The sequence below is a fragment of the Leuresthes tenuis genome, unplaced genomic scaffold, assembly GCF_036924035.1.
Source record: "Leuresthes tenuis unplaced genomic scaffold, fLeuTen1.0.hap1 SCAF_22, whole genome shotgun sequence".
NCBI classification, from domain to species: domain Eukaryota; kingdom Metazoa; phylum Chordata; class Actinopteri; order Atheriniformes; family Atherinopsidae; genus Leuresthes; species Leuresthes tenuis.
The window spans coordinates 4,563,399-4,579,670 of NW_027325376.1; the positions used below are offsets into that span (position 1 = coordinate 4,563,399).

The 16,272-nt window shown below is 41.1% G+C and overlaps 3 protein-coding genes across 3 annotated transcripts in view; 2 read left to right on the forward strand and 1 right to left on the reverse strand.

Annotated features, from left to right (window-relative positions):
• Nucleotides 1-3,350: 3,350 nt before the first annotated feature.
• Nucleotides 3,351-7,593, forward strand: LOC140281597 (prostaglandin reductase 1-like). Its single transcript, XM_072376083.1, has 9 exons — nt 3,351-3,434; nt 3,993-4,115; nt 4,192-4,237; nt 4,336-4,395; nt 5,629-5,796; nt 6,088-6,361; nt 6,444-6,549; nt 6,768-6,886; nt 7,004-7,593. The coding sequence occupies exons 2-9, from the start codon at nt 4,010-4,012 to the stop codon at nt 7,112-7,114; spliced, it is 990 nt and encodes a 329-aa protein (XP_072232184.1). The 5' UTR covers nt 3,351-3,434; nt 3,993-4,009; the 3' UTR covers nt 7,115-7,593.
• A 1,164-nt stretch (nt 7,594-8,757) lies between these two features.
• Nucleotides 8,758-12,126, forward strand: LOC140282069 (thioredoxin-like). The gene is made up of 5 exons (XM_072376619.1): nt 8,758-8,850; nt 9,737-9,841; nt 10,104-10,169; nt 11,199-11,264; nt 11,764-12,126. The coding sequence occupies exons 1-5, from the start codon at nt 8,827-8,829 to the stop codon at nt 11,824-11,826; spliced, it is 324 nt and encodes a 107-aa protein (XP_072232720.1). The 5' UTR covers nt 8,758-8,826; the 3' UTR covers nt 11,827-12,126.
• A 70-nt stretch (nt 12,127-12,196) lies between these two features.
• Nucleotides 12,197-16,272, reverse strand: part of svep1 (sushi, von Willebrand factor type A, EGF and pentraxin domain containing 1) — a 133,696-nt gene continuing 129,620 nt past the window's right edge. The window contains exons 48-49 of the mRNA XM_072376281.1: nt 16,049-16,142; nt 12,197-12,489 (exon numbers count right to left, since the gene is read on the reverse strand). Coding sequence (XP_072232382.1) covers nt 12,459-12,489; nt 16,049-16,142 — 125 coding nt within the window. The 3' untranslated portion in view covers nt 12,197-12,458. The remainder of the gene's footprint in view (nt 12,490-16,048; nt 16,143-16,272) is intronic.

Below are 16,272 nucleotides of genomic sequence, written 5' to 3' on the forward strand. Positions count from 1 at the left end.
AACTGTTGGCGTTCTATGGTGCAGGAAATGTTGGTGCTTTTAAGAAGCAGAGAGAACCACAATAACACATTTTCCCGGGTTTTCCTTTTCTGACTCTGCTCACTGAAAGATATTTGATACTTACGCTCCTCACAGAGCCGACCCATCCAGCCCTCTGGGCAGGCGCAAACGTTGTGCCGCTGGCACACACCTCCATTCTGACACTGCAGCAAACAGGTAATGCAGGAGTGCAGACAGGAATGCAAATAAGCTGCCGAGGGCCCAACCCTCATTATGCACATGTAAAAAACGATACTGGCTTCTCTTTCTCTTCTAGCATGAAACTCAAACACTGGTTGATTCTCTGATTTGTTGCCTGTTCCTTCAGTAGCATTTAATTTAGAAGTGCTTTAACAGAGCACAAGTTTAATTAATACAACCTCATCATATGTTTTGAGTCATTATAACCAAGTAATAACTACAGTATCTGCTTCTTTCTGTGCTGCTGCAACACATTTCTTATTATTGCCTGGATTCAGCTCAAATAAAACAGCTCTCAGCTGAAAAAGCAACATATTTTACACTTTAGTAAATATTCTCTGGCTTTAAAACAACTGAGTTGATGCTTCAGGAGCGACTTCAACTAAAACCTCGACCTAAAATGTTTTATTATTTTCAAAGAATGAAAAAAACTGTGATTCCAACAGTGCTGGAAAGCCAAACGCACGATCAGAAGTTGTGGAGTTGTGGAGCTGCTTTTCAGGTTTCTGCCAGAACAATATCCTCTCCAATCCTCAAGAAATACCAAATAGATCCCCAAAAATTCCTTTTTGGAAATAACTTACATACAACCCTCCTTTTCTCATTTTGTCTGCACAAAATCAAACAAAATCTGATGATTACATGACATAAAGTGTGCTTTCTCTATTAATCTCATGCAGCATATGCTAGTTCAGTGGTGTGTCTCTTTTAACTCTCAATGAAACTTCCCCTCAGACAAAAAGGACACCGATAAGCATGCACAAAGGAGAACAAAAGACCATGCAAATACAGGCAACGTGTCATAGCAACGTCAGCATCTTTGGTATGGATGTAAACGGAGGAAGATGAGCATCTAATTCACTGTAATGTAATCAAATCTGTTTGTTTTTCGCTTGATGTCTGATATGGGAGGTCTGCAGTTTAAACGGTTTATTCTCATCAATCATTTAACATACGATAATAATGTGAACAGAAAAGATTTTATAGGTTTAATTTTGTTAAAATCAAACATTACTTTGGTTCTATCAGACAGACAACAGCCTAAAGATATTTGATTGTTATATCAGGAACTGGAGCCTGAAAATGTCTAAAACTTCGCTTGAAAAATGACTCAAACTAATTATTTCATCTCTCTGACGAGAAGGCCGTTAGACTTGGTTTCATTTTGAGAAAATACCCTGAAATATGAGTCAAAAACCTGTGAAATCTTGCAGAAGATACCAGGAGAAGTGATTAATAGATCATCACAGTCGATGATGCGTAACCGATTAAGAAAGTCTGTGATGTTGCAAAGAATTGCAGCACAGTCTGTGTTGCAAGTGTTTCACAAATCTTCAGGCTTTTTGTGTCAAAAAAAGAGTTGCCACAGCTGTAAAAGCTGTAAAAAGCCCCTCCCACACACACACAACTGCTTTGGGTGTGTCTGAGAGCTGAAGATTCCTCACGTTGGCAGGTGGGGAAGGTGGAGCTCCAGGTGTTGCTGCCCACACACACCACCAGCTGATCCCCCACCAGGTTAAATTAGATCAGTTAAAGCATCAGTGAATTAGCCAAATAACCATAAACTTCGACTTTATGAGTCCTTTACAATAATTCAGTGTGTTTGAACTTGTTTTCTTGTCGCCTCACAAACCTAACCCTCATAAAGATGAATAGATGGATAGATCTACAATTTATCTCACAGAAAGTGAAATTAGGTTTGATATGTGGCTGTTCTAATCAACCATTTAGCATTTAAGTCATTGCTCACATAGGATTTCAGCAGGGGCACAGCCTGGTCACGGTACAGTAACCCCCCCCCCCATGCCCCACACAGGTTAAATGTGTTGAAATAAACATTATAATAACGTTTTTCAATTGAAGACAAATGGTCGTTGTACAGCTCAACTGGTTGCGCAGGTGTACCAGACACAGAGGCTATAGTTCCTCCATGCAGCTTGAGTCTTCCCCGACTCTCTCTGCTCCCTTCCCTGTCTACCAGCTGTCAATTAAAGGCCAGAAGTGCCCCAAAAAACTTTAAAAAGGAATATAATTGGAGAAGAATGTCTGTTTTTTAATATCATCTCCTGGGGGCTAAGCCCCCTTAGTCTGTAAACCCAACATTTCCGATTAGGTTTGTAGAAACTGTCCTCTTCCACAAAACGTGTGAGTTCACAGCACAAAAATGCGATCATTATTTAATGAATAGCGACATCTAGTGAATGAAAGAGCAATTACACGTGAAGTGTTAAAAAGGCGTCCGTGGGGGTAATGGTCGCCTCATTAAAAGAATGTGTTTCAGTCCTGCACGTAATAATTTTGTCACCTTAACCGGGTGTTTTTGATTTCTTACCCAAAGCAAGTGATGATATTTCCTAAACCTAACTAAGGAGGGATCGATTTTTTTTGTGACCGACAGCTAAATTAAACTTTTTTTTTCGAATATTTCTTGAATATTTGTAGTTCCACAGCACATCACAGTTTTTTGTAAGTGTGGTCAGATTCTCGTCTTTTCCTAAGACTTTAAGAATGATTCCAACCTCCTTTCCTTAACTTTATTTTGTTTTCTACCTAAGCCAATGAAAATAGCTTCGGAAAAGGCGACAGGAGGTCACTTTTTAAACTATTCTACCGAAGCTGAGGACTAAGCAGAGGAATCAGGATGGTGCTGCTTTGAGAAATGGAGTTAAACCAGCCACCAGTCTCCTTTCTCCTCGATTCATTCGTCCATATCTCTCCTTAGAGCAGTGTTTCTCAATTCCGGTCCTCATGACCCACTGCCCTGCATGTTTTCAATGTTTCCCTCCTCCACCACACCTGATTCAAATGAATGGCTCCTAATCAGGTCACTGCAGAGCTTGATGACGAGCTGATCATTTGAATCAGGTGTGGTGGAGGAGGGAAACTTCGAAAACATGCAGGGCAGTGGGTCATGAGGACCGGAATTGAGAAACACTGCCTTAGAGGGACAGGGGAGTCATGAGGAGGTATTGAGCAAGTGAAATCTCCTAATTGGGCGTACGTGAGAACGTAAGGAACAAGACGACGCTCTCCGTCATACGTCAGACGCGACGCTCAACTTCCAACCAATCAGATGCAAGAAGAGAAGCTCGCTGGTGGCCCCCCGAAGAGTTCACATCTTCACTCAGCAGTCAGCTCGTGTTTCGAGCGAGTTTTCTCATCTTCTACCTTTTGTTTGAGGAGGAAACCCGCGGGTGAGTGACAGAAACAGAGTCAACGCGCGCAATTTTTAGTAGAAGAGGAAGTGAAAGAGTAGCAGGCTGCAACAGGGAGTTCACCTCTCACGTTGTTTCCTTTCATCGCACGGTATTTATTTTCTCATGTTGCTGGTATTTATAGATACTTATATCAAGAGAAATGACACACTGTGTTGCTTTGTTCTGTTTTCAGAGGAGAATGTAAAAGCAAATGTCATTAAATATCGTCCAATGTTCCGATAAACAAAGACTGCATTTGTATTGTCGTCCGTGTGAAGGCATGTTTGTGTTCAGTGTTTCACATCATCTGTGATTTCTGCTGATCAAACCACAGTTATTTGAGGGAAAGCTACCAGTTTAAAATGTTGAGTAACGGGTAAAATGTTTTATTTGTCAAACTGTCCTCTGTTTTTACTGAATTTTTAATGAGGAAGTCAGCGTTTCTTTTTGTTTCGTTAGTTGATGTGCAGTGCATCCAAATAACCTCGTTTTTCACAACGTTGGGTGTGACACTGCTGGACCATATGCTCAGTGTCGGTTTGTTCGACCTTGTAGTTCCCAAATAAACGATCATGGTCCAGGCTAAGTCGTGGATTCTGGCCAAGCACTTTGACGGCTTCCCAAAGAAAAGCGACTTCCAGCTGCAGGTGGAGGAGCTCCCTGAGCCCAAAGATGGAGGCAAGATGACTCTCTTTGTCAACTTTAACATGAGGCATTTTAAACAAGTGTGCGTCTAAAACCTGTTTCCTTTCAGAGGTGCTGCTGGAAGCAGTTTTTCTCAGCGTGGATCCGTACATGAGGTGTGTGGAGAGTCCGAGGAGCAATCTGCATGATTATCGGAATGATCGTGTCCCGAGTTAAAATGCTGAGAATAACTCCCTCTGTTGGGTTTCAACAGGCCGTTCAGCAGGGTCCGCATGAAGGAGGGAGACGTGATGATCGGAACTCAAGTGGCAAAGTAAGAAAACACACAGCGGAGTCTTTAATCTGTGATGTGCGTGTCTGATTTTCACTGCTGCAGAACACAGCCCTGCACCTGCTATGAATGACCAAAACCTTTGAATGATTAAAGAGCCACAGCATTCCTGGCCGAGTGTTCAGACGCAGAAATCGGTTTCACGTAGAACGTCCTGTTTATACAGACCGGATGAATTACTCAGTGAACATACTTCACACACAGCCTCACTTCTTGGAGTCTCTTTCAAACCCAGATGTTGTGTGTTTTTCTGTTTGTTGGAGGAAGCCACGGTGTGCTGAGAAACATCTGCCGCTGGGTCGTCTTGGTTACCAAACATGTTTACAAATGCACAGTAATTAGTGGGTGAATTATCCGATTAAATGCACATTTTTTTGATGCCCTGACTCATTTTCTGAGTATCTTCGCTTGGCTTTGGGAGGTTTTCCATTGTTTCAGTCAGACTAACTTTGGTCGGACGAAATCAGTTTGTTTTTGTTTTCCAGTGTCATGTAAACCATCTCATTCATATTTCTCTTCATTATATCCTGTATCTATTTCTGAAAAGTCTTATCTGCCAGCACTGGGACGTTGAATCGGCCGATATTAGCCGTTAATATTGGTCAACTCGTGTATCACTTTGATGGAAGCAGCCTCATACTTTTACCGTCCTCCACCATGAAAGCGGATGACCTGAAGGGCTGTGCTCAGCGCTTTAGTGATGAGGCACAGGTACCATCTGCTCCATCATGGGTCAAGAATCTCACTGCTTTCATCTGTCCACAAACGTCTCCCTTCAGGTGTTTCTTGGGTGTTTGCTTCGACTTATCCGTGCTTCAGCCTTATTTAGCTTGGTCATGCCTCCTGGAACTCTGCAAACTTCAGGTAAAAAGCGCCTCTGAAGGATTCCATTTAGCTTTAAGCTACTTTTCCAAATCTGTGTGCTTTTTGCAGGCTTGGTGATGACATGCAAAATATTTTCATCTTCAGAGTCAGCCCTATGAAAGGCACTTTGGACTCTTCACCTCCTGTTAAAGCTCCTCTTTGGCCCTGGTAGGTGGCCCCAATGTCAGGCCCAGAGGCCGTTTGACCTTTTTCTTTCACGTTATTGAATCCGATCCTCCTTGGAAAAGGTTTTCATACAACCCTGATGGAGGCCACATCCTCTCTCGTGACTGTTTGAAACGGGATGAGAAGCTTGAATGACTAATATTTGTCTTTTTTGTTTTTGTACAGAGTGATTCAAAGTAAGAATCCTGCATTTCCTGTGGGAAGCCATGTTGTTGGTCGTTGTGGTTGGAGAACCCACGCGCTCAGCGATGGGACAGACCTCGTTCATGTCATGCCTGACTGGCCTAAAGATGTCTCGCTGTCTCTGGCTCTCGGTACCATTGGCATGCCGGGGTAAGACGGGGGTTAAGCTGCCTGTATCCCAGATAATATAATAGATGTGTTTTAATTGAATAAGAAAAAGAGAGAAACATGGATTCCAAGCTGTTTATGGAAGAAACTCTTTCTTCTGTTAGGAAAATAAACAGATAAGGCTCCAGATGTGCTCTTCCTGTGGCTTTATGCACTGTTAACATTGTTGTGGAACCATGACGAAGCGTTTTCATGATTAGAATCAAAGAAGAGAAGCTGGAAGTGAAACGCTGGCTTCAGAAGCGGTGTTTTAGCCGTTCTCCTTGTCTCCAGACTGACGGCTCTGTTCGGGACAGAAGAAGTTTTGAAACTGCAGAAGGGCGAGACCCTGCTGGTGAATGCCGCAGCTGGAGCAGTGGGCACCGTGGTGGGACAGATTGCCAAGATCAAGGGCTGTAAGGTGGTGGGTTCAGCGGGGTCTGATGCGAAAGTAGCTTACCTGAAGGAGCTGGGATTCGATGAGGCCTTCAACTACAAAACTGTCAGCTCCCTGGAGGAGGCTCTGAAGAAGGCCTCTCCTGATGGATATGACTGCTTCTTTGAAAATGTAAGAAAGGCTGAGTTGGATTTATTACAGCTGGTGTTTTTTTTTTATATTTGTTTCAGTAAAACTTCTGTCTTGGGTTTAGGTTGGAGGCATTTTTTCAAGTGTTGCCATCCAACAGATGAAGAACTTTGGCAGAATAGCTGTTTGTGGAAGTATCTCCACCTACAATGATGCTGCACCCCAGACAGGTTTTTTTTTTTACATATTTTCTACACAAATAGACCATCAAATGTTAATAATTAAACTTTATGCTCGTAAATCGAATCTAATGCAGTTGAAACTGTTTTATGCAATTTAATGTCTTAATACTACATTTTACTTTCACTAGAGGGCGATGTTGTGTTGCTGAAGTTTCACAGAAGACGATAATTTAAGCATAACTTGTTCCAATTTGAATATTTCTCAGGGCCATATCCACACCTGACGATGATCTTCAAGCAGCTTAAGATGGAAGGTTTCATGCAGAGCCGATGGGAACACAAACGTCCCGAAAGCCTCATGAGACTGATGGCCTGGTTTAAAGAGGTATTGTTTTGACACCAGATTATTTTAATACTCTTTATATGTTTTAAGTAAATATCTAAACTTCAAGTGTCTGTGCCTGAGTGTAATTAATCAGATTTATAAATTCTGCCTCCGCAGGAGAAACTCAAGTGCAGGGAGCACATCACAAACGGCTTTGAGAACATGCCAGCAGCTTTTATGGGGATGCTGCAGGGAGAAAACACCGGCAAGGCCATCATTGCAGTCTGATGTGTTACCAGTTAATGACGTTATTTTATAATTCATACCTGCAGGAAAAAGCAATCAAATCAAAATGTCACTGTATATTTTTTTTATAAACGGTTTTAACAAAATGTAGATAAATGTATTTCTGGGCTCAGCTCTCTCTGTTTGATCTTTTAAAGACGTGACGTACAATTTCAAGCATTACTTTGAAAATTCATACCAGTTTATCCAAATAGAATCATATAAATATGTCGATGTGAATGTTTTTTTGTAACCTTTTCATTAAAAAAATGTTAAGAAAGTGTAAATGAAAGCAGTTCTTGGTCCTAATCTGATGGTATATTCGTTCAAAGACATGTGATGTATCATTTCAAGCATTACTTCATGAGTAGACTGTATCCTGAAACATAGTTTATGTTGTATACGTTGAATGGTTTGGCCTGTAACAAGAACATTTTCCGCATCTGAATCTTGGGCATTTACACATTAAACACGAACAAAATGAGCCATGTGGTTTGTTTTTAGTGTAAGACTTTGTGATTTTCTGCATATTTCACTTCATGTTGGAGACTCTGGTTTATGATACAGGATCAAGTTGAAGAAAGAAAAATAACTTGAACATATTCGGTCAGTTGTTAAACTTTTGCTGCCACCTGGAGCCTCTTGTTTGATCAGGAGGCAGACGGCATATTTGAATTTCATGAGGTTGTAGTGGTGCTGAGAGGCGGATCCATGGTTACATTGGTTGTAGTCTGTGTTACAGCCGGTGGTAATCCATGAAAATAGTTTTTCTCCCATTTGTAAATTTGTAAATTATATATTTAAAAAAAAAAGCGCTCAATTGTATAAATAGTTTTAAAACAAATCTTTCACTCTACCGTAAACTACCGAAATGTGAACATGACAAATGTATTTGCTGCACAAGATATCCACGATGAAATATTACTAAAATGTTTAGTTATATATCATAAAGACGTTTGAAACTGCTGAAAATGTTTAAAGATACGTGATAAACGGAAATAAATGGGGGGAAATATGAATGAATACAGAGATGTCATGAGGAAAGGGGCGCTACTCTCTCATTTACGGTAAACCAAGAAATTTGTCAAGTCATTGTGACTTGAATCCCTCTAAACTCCTTCCCGGATGTTTCTAACGTAACAACAAAACATAAATTATTTTTAAAATAGACGCTTATTTTATACAGAGAGCATTTAACAACCGATAACTGCATCACATAGTAGCTCGCAGTTACTAACAGGTTTATTTTTGTGCGTTATGCTCTCACAAATTGATTTGAAAGCAAAATAAAAGCTTCTTGGTACTATTGTGGAAAATGTATACGCAACATTTTCGCAGAAAAAATTAATTAAATACTATTAAAGTAAGAAGACTGACGAACCCCTTACCGGAAAACAAAATATCGCGTTGTTGGCAATTTTCAAAATAAGTAGCAATAATGTTGAAAGAGCTTGAATAAGTAAGTACAGAACATACAATATATACAATTATGATAAATACAACACTTAAGAGAGTGCGGTTAACACCCTTGAGGAGCAGAGGTATAGTTCTGACTCGTTTATGAACCCAACTATAAGTTATATTGTTTTATTTTGAAAGGCAAGGCCCTCTGACTTCCGCTTGATTTGTGTAACTTTATTCCGCTGGAAATAGGGCATTTCCAAAGCCGTTAGCTTGTCATTTTACAGGAGGACACACAACCGCTAACAGTAACCATGGTTCGCGAAGTGGAAAGTTTGGTAAGTCTTTTCATATTCATGGGGAAATCTTTATTTTATCGTGATATTTTAACGCCCAACGGCTGATGTTTTATACTTAATTATCAACGTTTGTTGTGCATCCGCGCGCCTCTTCTCCCTCCCAACTGCTCGTGGCTCGTGACTCGTTCTCATGCTAAAACCCACACTCGAGGGGTTTATTTAGCTTATAGGAGCCGGTTACACCCAAAGAAAACTGCCTGCTAATAGATTACATCCAGATGCTTTTAGTATCGCGTTTTCTTAAGGTTTCTTTAACGGTGGCTAGAAAAAATACGGGGTCGATAACGTGAACTGTTGGACTTTGCTGTCGTCTGGTCCGGCGGACACGTTGCCGCAGTAGAAATGCAAAGAAGGTGTTAAAATCGTCTGGTTTGCCTCGTTCAAACAAGACGAATCTGTTGTGGATGAAGGCGTGTCGGTTGCTGGTGGTTGCAGCGGATGCTAAAGCACCTGCACCAACTCTAAGCTAATCTCAGTTCAAAGCCGAAATAAAAACATACTTATTTGAACTGGTTTTTCACTGAAGCTGTGACTCGCCTTTTTGTTGTTGTCTTGTGTTATATGTAGTCTACTTTTAAATCTATTTCTGGAATTGTGAAGCACTTTGGTCAATCTCCGGTTGTTGTAAGGTGCTATATAAATACATGTTGATTGATTCATTGATTGATTAATCCCGGCCACATAACATTCAACCGCCTTCCGGTATAATGCTGGAAATGTTGCGTGAGAAGCTCCTGCAGCTAACAGCAACAACTAAACCGTGCTGCTCTCACATCTGATGCTGTGATACCTGAATTCAGATCAGTTGGTCCTCTCACAGGTGACTAAACACGAGTATTATGTTGTGGTTTCATCTTTTCTGCAGGATGAGTTCAATTCCATCCTGAAGGAGGCAGGAGACAAGCTGGTGGTGGTGGACTTCACAGCTACGTGGTGTGGCCCCTGCAAACAGATCGGCCCAAAGTTCGTTGTAAGTTCTTGCCAAAACCAGCTGAATTGCTTTTGAAATGTGCCCTAATAAAGACTCACGTTGGTTTATTTCTTCACTCGTCGGGACTGTAGCTTAAAGGCTGTGGCACCTGTTGTATTTTGTTAAGCTCCTCCCACCTTAAAAAGCCTGCTTGACTGGAAAATACGTTGGCTAACTTTGACATCTCTTTAGAAAAAGAGCAAGTAATCCATTTTGTAGACTTATTTTTGGCTCTCTGTGTAAAACGTTGTCTCTTCTGCAGAAACTCTCGGAAAAACCCGAAAACAAGAACGTGATTTTCCTGAAGGTGGATGTGGATGAGGCTGCGGTAAGTCTGTGTTTAACATTTAATGGATTCACTTCTGAACCTAAGAAGCTGCTGACAGAGGAACTTGTAAATAGGGCTGCACAATTATGACCAAAAATCATAATCGCAATTATTAATCATGTCTGGAAAAACATGTATTTTTATTGCACCATTTATAAACAATGTGCCAATTTTAATGGAAAATTAAACTTTAAATTAGAATAAATGATAAATAATGCAAAATAAAAACAAAAACCCAATAATTTAACATTTTAAAGTACTGACTGTATTGATCGGACACATGTCTTAGGCCAAATAAAAAGATATGGCTGTTATTTCTGCGTGTCTTTGGGAGGGAGATGGATCGGGTTCAGGCTGCTGTAATGGTTGTTTGGGTCGGCGCTTTATGTATTCCTCATATTAAGGTTTGTGATGTTTTTTCAGGTGATTTAACAGATTAGTGGTGTTACTCTGACACTACTTTGCTACACTCTTTGCAAATAACTTGTTCTTGTTTAACGTCACTTACACTGAATCTAAAACAAGTTCAGATAATGGATGTCGGCCCGTCTAACTCAGACTGTCCAACGAGCTGCTGCTGCAGGCGCTTGTTATTTTGGCAACTTAATGAAGCCTTAACCATGCTTTCGCCCCCTGGTGGTCGGTGGACTTCTGGTTGAGAACATGTGGTTAGAGGCAGGCAGCAGAGCTGCATTTTGAATGTAAATATCGTTGACGATCAGGTTAATTTAATTGTGGACACCAAAATCAAGATCAAAATACGATTAATTGTGCAGCCCTAAATGTAAACGGAGTCCTGAAGCATTTTTATTTACCGAAACATTTTAAATCTTTCCCACTCGTGAAACATTGAATAAGAACCTCTTGTTTTATGTGAAGATGACATATGAACCTGTTTACTCTGTGGTGAGGGGTAGCTGTGCCACTAATGCTCAAAAACAATGTGAAATATTCCTTAAAATAAATGTTTCTTATGAGCAACGGAGCAAAATCCGAAGACGTTGAGTTTTTTTTCTTTCCGTTTTTCAGGATGTGAGCAGCTTCTGCAAGATCAACTGCATGCCAACATTCCACTTCTACAAGAACGGGCTAAAGGTGAGTCTCAGTAGTTGACGAAGGCGAATTTACTTTGGTAAATGTTTACTGTGTACGTTGAAAAGACTGAAGCGTTAAAATCACTCACTAAAGAAACACAGTTTCTGCATGTCTGGTATCGTGGCAACCCGGCAACGTCACAACGACAACGCGCGAGCACCTGAAAAGCATGTTGTTGTGGCTGATTGTTAGCATCTTGGTAAGCTAACTGGCTAGTTAGCTGCTGAAATTAGCGTAAACAGAGAGTTAACTTGCTACTTACTCGTACTGATAGCTGTAAACGTTAACATTAGCGATGACAAAGCTAGCTACATGCAGCTCAAAGTGCATCGACTCGGTTCAGTTTTGTGAAGCGTCCAGATCAGAGGCTGCTGATTGGGATGTAGCACATCTGTGTCAGCTGGCGTCTTACTGCCAAAGGAAACTGGTTTAGGATGACGGTGAAAATGCTTGGGGATCGGTGTGTCTGACTTAATGGCTCCTCTTTCCTCTCTTTCAGGTGAATGAGTTCTCCGGTGCCAACGAGTCGAAACTGGAAGAGCTGCTGGCTGACCTGAGATAGATGGAAGTCCCACAGACCAGTCCACACACAGCCACTTTGTACAAACCCTCAGTTGTAGCTGTTTTACCTCTGAAATTGCCTGATTCCACTTTCATTTAATATAACCATCAGATCCTCTGTCGGTGCAGGCAATAATTCATTCCACTCATCATGTGACAGTGACGCAGTCCTGTTAGTTCGGTGTGTGTTGACCGTCTTACCAGCTCGATTCCAACCTGACCGTCACTTTTTATTCTATGTCCCCCAACATCTGTATGTTACGTGTTCAAAGTGGATTTAATAAACCATGAATGGATCACACTTTGTGTTGTTGCTACTTTTAAACGCCCTCGACTCGCCGCAGCCCGACTTTGACCCAAAAACAAAGAGCTTTCGATGTTTTATGCTTTAATAAAAACGTGAGAATAGTTTACACATATACATTGGACCATCACATCAATAGTTTTTACACATCGTACAAGTGTATAGCAGCAAATGTTTAATACTGTTGAGTCTTTATATGAAAAAATACAGCTTTATTTTACAAAATGGTTCTTTGCTTCGCAGAGAAATGAGTGAATGGTTTACAGGTGTCAGTTAACTATACAAGGATTCCCTTCATAAGATGATTCACATGGAGGCGAGTGGAGCTTTCAGAAGTGGTAGTATACGGATTTCCTCTTCCTGTAAAGACAAGAAACTGATAAATTCTCAGTTCTGAGCAGCTGTTTAATTAGCATACAGAGTTTAAATGTGACTGGTCTCTGCGCTGAGGCTGAGAACGGGAGCAAGAAGGGTTTAAATTTGTGCTTTGGATCAACGTTCGTTAGGATCTGAGAGCAAAAATGCCTTCAAACTGAATAAAAAGTAAAAGATTCACATCCAAAAACAGTTTATGAAGGCATTGAAGTGTTAATTTGATCTGTAATAAGAGCAAAAGTTGGGGTTCATAAGGCTGAAAGATGAATAAAAAGGTAAAGAGGAAGGTTGTTAGCTTGGTCTTAAAAGCAGAAAGGGGCATAAAGGCTGAAGTATTTAAGGAGCTTTATAAATGACAAGTAGAATCTTTTGTCTTTAAGGGTTGTTTGGATAAAGGCACAGATGCTTCTGAACTTAGTTATTATTATTTAACTTATTTAACCAGAGGCCCGTTTAACGTGTGAATTTAAAGACGAGGCAAAGTAGCTACGTTTAGAGGGTGAAGAAAGTAGAAAATAACAGCTCATCCAGGCCTTAATGTGACCGATTTGTTTCTCTGGGGATCTTCTCCAGTCAGTTTGTTGCAGCAGAAGCTTTAAGCGCAGCAGGTAAATCTGATTTTACAGCAGAACAGACCAAACGAGGCTCTGAGCAGCACTACTTCCTCCCACATGAAGGCTTTCTCCAGTCAGTTTGTTGCAGCAGAAGCTTTAAGCGCAGCAGGTAAATCTGATTTTACAGCAGAACAGACCAAACGAGGCTCTGAGCAGCACTACTTCCTCCCACATGAAGGCTTTCTCCAGTCAGTTTGTTGCAGCAGAAGCTTTAAGCGCAGCAGGTAAATCTGATTTTACAGCAGAACAGACCAAACGAGGCTCTGAGCAGCACTACTTCCTCCCACATGAAGGCTTTCTCCAGTCAGTTTGTTGCAGCAGAAGCTTTAAGCGCAGCAGGTAAATCTGATTTTACAGCAGAACAGACCAAACGAGGCTCTGAGCAGCACTACTTCCTCCCACATGAAGGCTTTCTCCAGCTCAGACGGGCACAAACTGAAACGGTTGAGCTGAAAACACTGAACACATCAGCAGGAAGTAGATCACTGTTCATACAGGGCGTGATAAGATTCAGGAGATATAAGCTCTTTAATCCGAACAAGTCGCTCTTTCTTTGTGTTTTACAGCTTTTCTGGGACTTATGTCCACACAGAGCAGCACATGTAAAATAAAGGTGTGGGTGGATGAGTCATGAAACTGCTGAGCTTGTGGTCAACTTTACTCGTTTCACTTTGATTTTATGATCACATGAATCCTTCTGCGAGTGCAGTGTGGGCAGAGTTACAAACAGTCATTTAAAGGTGGATTTTTTTCACTTAGTCTCCCTAAACAACTAAATTAGAAAAAAGTATGAGAGAAAGAAGCTTTTAGTTGAGTGGTTACTGGTCCATAAAGCTAACAGTTTGGTTAACCCTCCAAATCTGCTGTGGTGCTTTTAGTTAATGTGGTCCAGTTTCATTTGAACAAAGTAGCTGCTGACAACTGTGTCCACGTTCAAAACTGAACTCAAAACATTCCCCTTCTCATAAACCTACATTTAATCCATGTTTTATCACTCAGTGCAGTTACATACGGGCCAGAGGATCGGATTAATGGCTAAATTACAATAATTTTGAGTTATTCAGCTCATGTAGACACCTTAATATGGCAAGAAATCGAAGCAGATCGGGTTACTTGCGATTGAATTCAGACCCCAGATAACTCTATCCAAATGCCCATTTAACGCGCCTGGAGACAACGGTGGATCGGATCGAGCGTTCTGCGCATGCTCGACAATTTTTCCCGCGATCGTCACCCGGAAGTCGAAGGAGACGATATTCCTGTTGTTGTCGCCGCCGCCGTCAGAAAGAAACAAACAACGCGATGGAAAATGCGCCGTTGTGCATAGTCTGTGCCATAACCAGCTCATCACAAATGTAGAGGGACGCAGCTTCATCTTGCTCTGCGTTCGCCATCTTTCTGAATGCCTGAGTTTGTTGTTGTTGGTGATGACGTCAACCGGAAGTGGCTCTATTAGCGATTCGATTCATTCACCGCCAGATATCCAAAGATAATTACCCTCAGATAAGGAGCATAACCCTATACTATAGCTATAATAAAGTTAATCTCATCATGTAGACCCACTGAATGTGAAGCGTTCTCACCTCCTTCATCTTTATTCAGCACCATGGGTTCACGGGTAATTAAATATGTAAATAAAATATTCTGATTAAATACTTTCAGCTTTGTGGCCTGGTTTGAAAGACTAATTCAGGGAGGAAGGACGGTCGTTCCAGGCTAAAATACCTCACTGATGATATTCCATTTTCCCATTTTACATAAGCTGATTGCAGAGTTTGTTACATTTGGTCATTGCAGCGTTCAGGGAGACTAAATGAAATGAGTCAGAGTCAAAGGTAATGTTGTCATCGTCATGAGTCATGTATATTTGATCAAAATACTTAGCTGAAGGAAGTAAAAAATAAGCACAAATTAACCAGTTCAGTAGAAACTGAACATTTAATGGCAGGTGTGAGCTCTCTTTAAAGCTCTGGTCATGGAATTTGGCTCAGGACTAGTTATAGTTCATCTCTTCCTTTTCCTGCTGGATGTCTGCTTCAGGTCGCCGTCCTGCAGCAAGACCGAAAACCTCCACCGCTGTACTTTGTCCCAGTTTAAATGAACGGGAGGGGAATCAAATTAGCTATTAAAGTACGGCCAAGGCCATGATGGTGTGGACTGTGCGAGCAAACTGCCTGTGTGGGAGATCATCGTATTATTCTGAATTGTGACCTGACAGGTGATTTTATCAGATGAAGCAGGATTTTATTAGAGCAGAGCGACCGTCTGGAAATGATTTAAGGGCTCACAAGTCACCACATAATCCTAATTAGCTGATTTTCAATCACAAATGTGAATGACAGCAGCTTTTTTGGGAATTCAGCTGTATTAATACACATTTATCTTTAAATGTTTTTACCAAATAGATACAAAAATCCCAGTTTTTTTTTTTTGAAGTGATGCCTGGTTTACATCATCTCAGGGAGATCACAGTTACAGTTTCTTTCCTTTGCTCTTCGAGGCTCGACTCGTGCAAGGAAGAGTTGAATCTCACAGATCTCACTAACTGAGCTGCTTCCTAACATTTCACACCCTTAAAAAAGAGATTTTAGGTTCTTTAATGAGTCTCTGGTGGCTTCTGTGGCGTAGTTTCACATCTCTCTCAAGTTTTTGGTTATTTCAGGTCATGTGAACACCACTGAGTTTAACTTCTATTTCATTTTGGTTCTCCTTTTACTACATTTTGCTTTTTTTGTTTGTTAAATTTCATCAGAATATCCTCGTTTCACAGAATTTGTTCAGTTTGACCGTAACGCTGAGTAGTTTTCGTGCTAATTTAAAAACAATCGCAGTATTTTTCACTGCTGTCAAACTGTGATATTTGGGTCTGAGAGTACCCTGCAGCTGTCAGAGGTTCTGTTTAGTGCGAGTGTGTCTGTGTGTGTGGTGACCTGGAGCAGTCGTGCCCGCTCCAACCCGGACTGCAGCTACATCTGTTCGGCCTGATGCATCTGCCTCCATTTAGACAGGGTGACGAACACACAGCTGTCAGCGACAAACAGGACAAACCACAATCATTAGAACAAACACTTCTTGTTTCTCACGATGAAACACTGACACTGAAACACTCAGAGGGAGGAAATGCTCATTTTTCCTGATAAGGAAGTCAACTCGT

Excerpts from the sequence above, each read along its gene's own strand:
- LOC140281597 (XM_072376083.1), top strand. The coding sequence starts at position 4,010 with ATGGTCCAGGCTAAGTCGTGGATTCTGGCCAAGCACTTTGACGGCTTC. Across the intron at positions 5,797-6,087 it reads GGTACCATTGGCATGCCGGG|ACTGACGGCTCTGTTCGGGA; the intron begins GTAAGACGGGGG and ends CCTTGTCTCCAG. Across the intron at positions 6,362-6,443 it reads ATGACTGCTTCTTTGAAAAT|GTTGGAGGCATTTTTTCAAG; the intron begins GTAAGAAAGGCT and ends TCTTGGGTTTAG.
- LOC140282069 (XM_072376619.1), top strand. The coding sequence starts at position 8,827 with ATGGTTCGCGAAGTGGAAAGTTTG. Across the intron at positions 8,851-9,736 it reads TTCGCGAAGTGGAAAGTTTG|GATGAGTTCAATTCCATCCT; the intron begins GTAAGTCTTTTC and ends TCTTTTCTGCAG. Across the intron at positions 10,170-11,198 it reads TGGATGTGGATGAGGCTGCG|GATGTGAGCAGCTTCTGCAA; the intron begins GTAAGTCTGTGT and ends TCCGTTTTTCAG.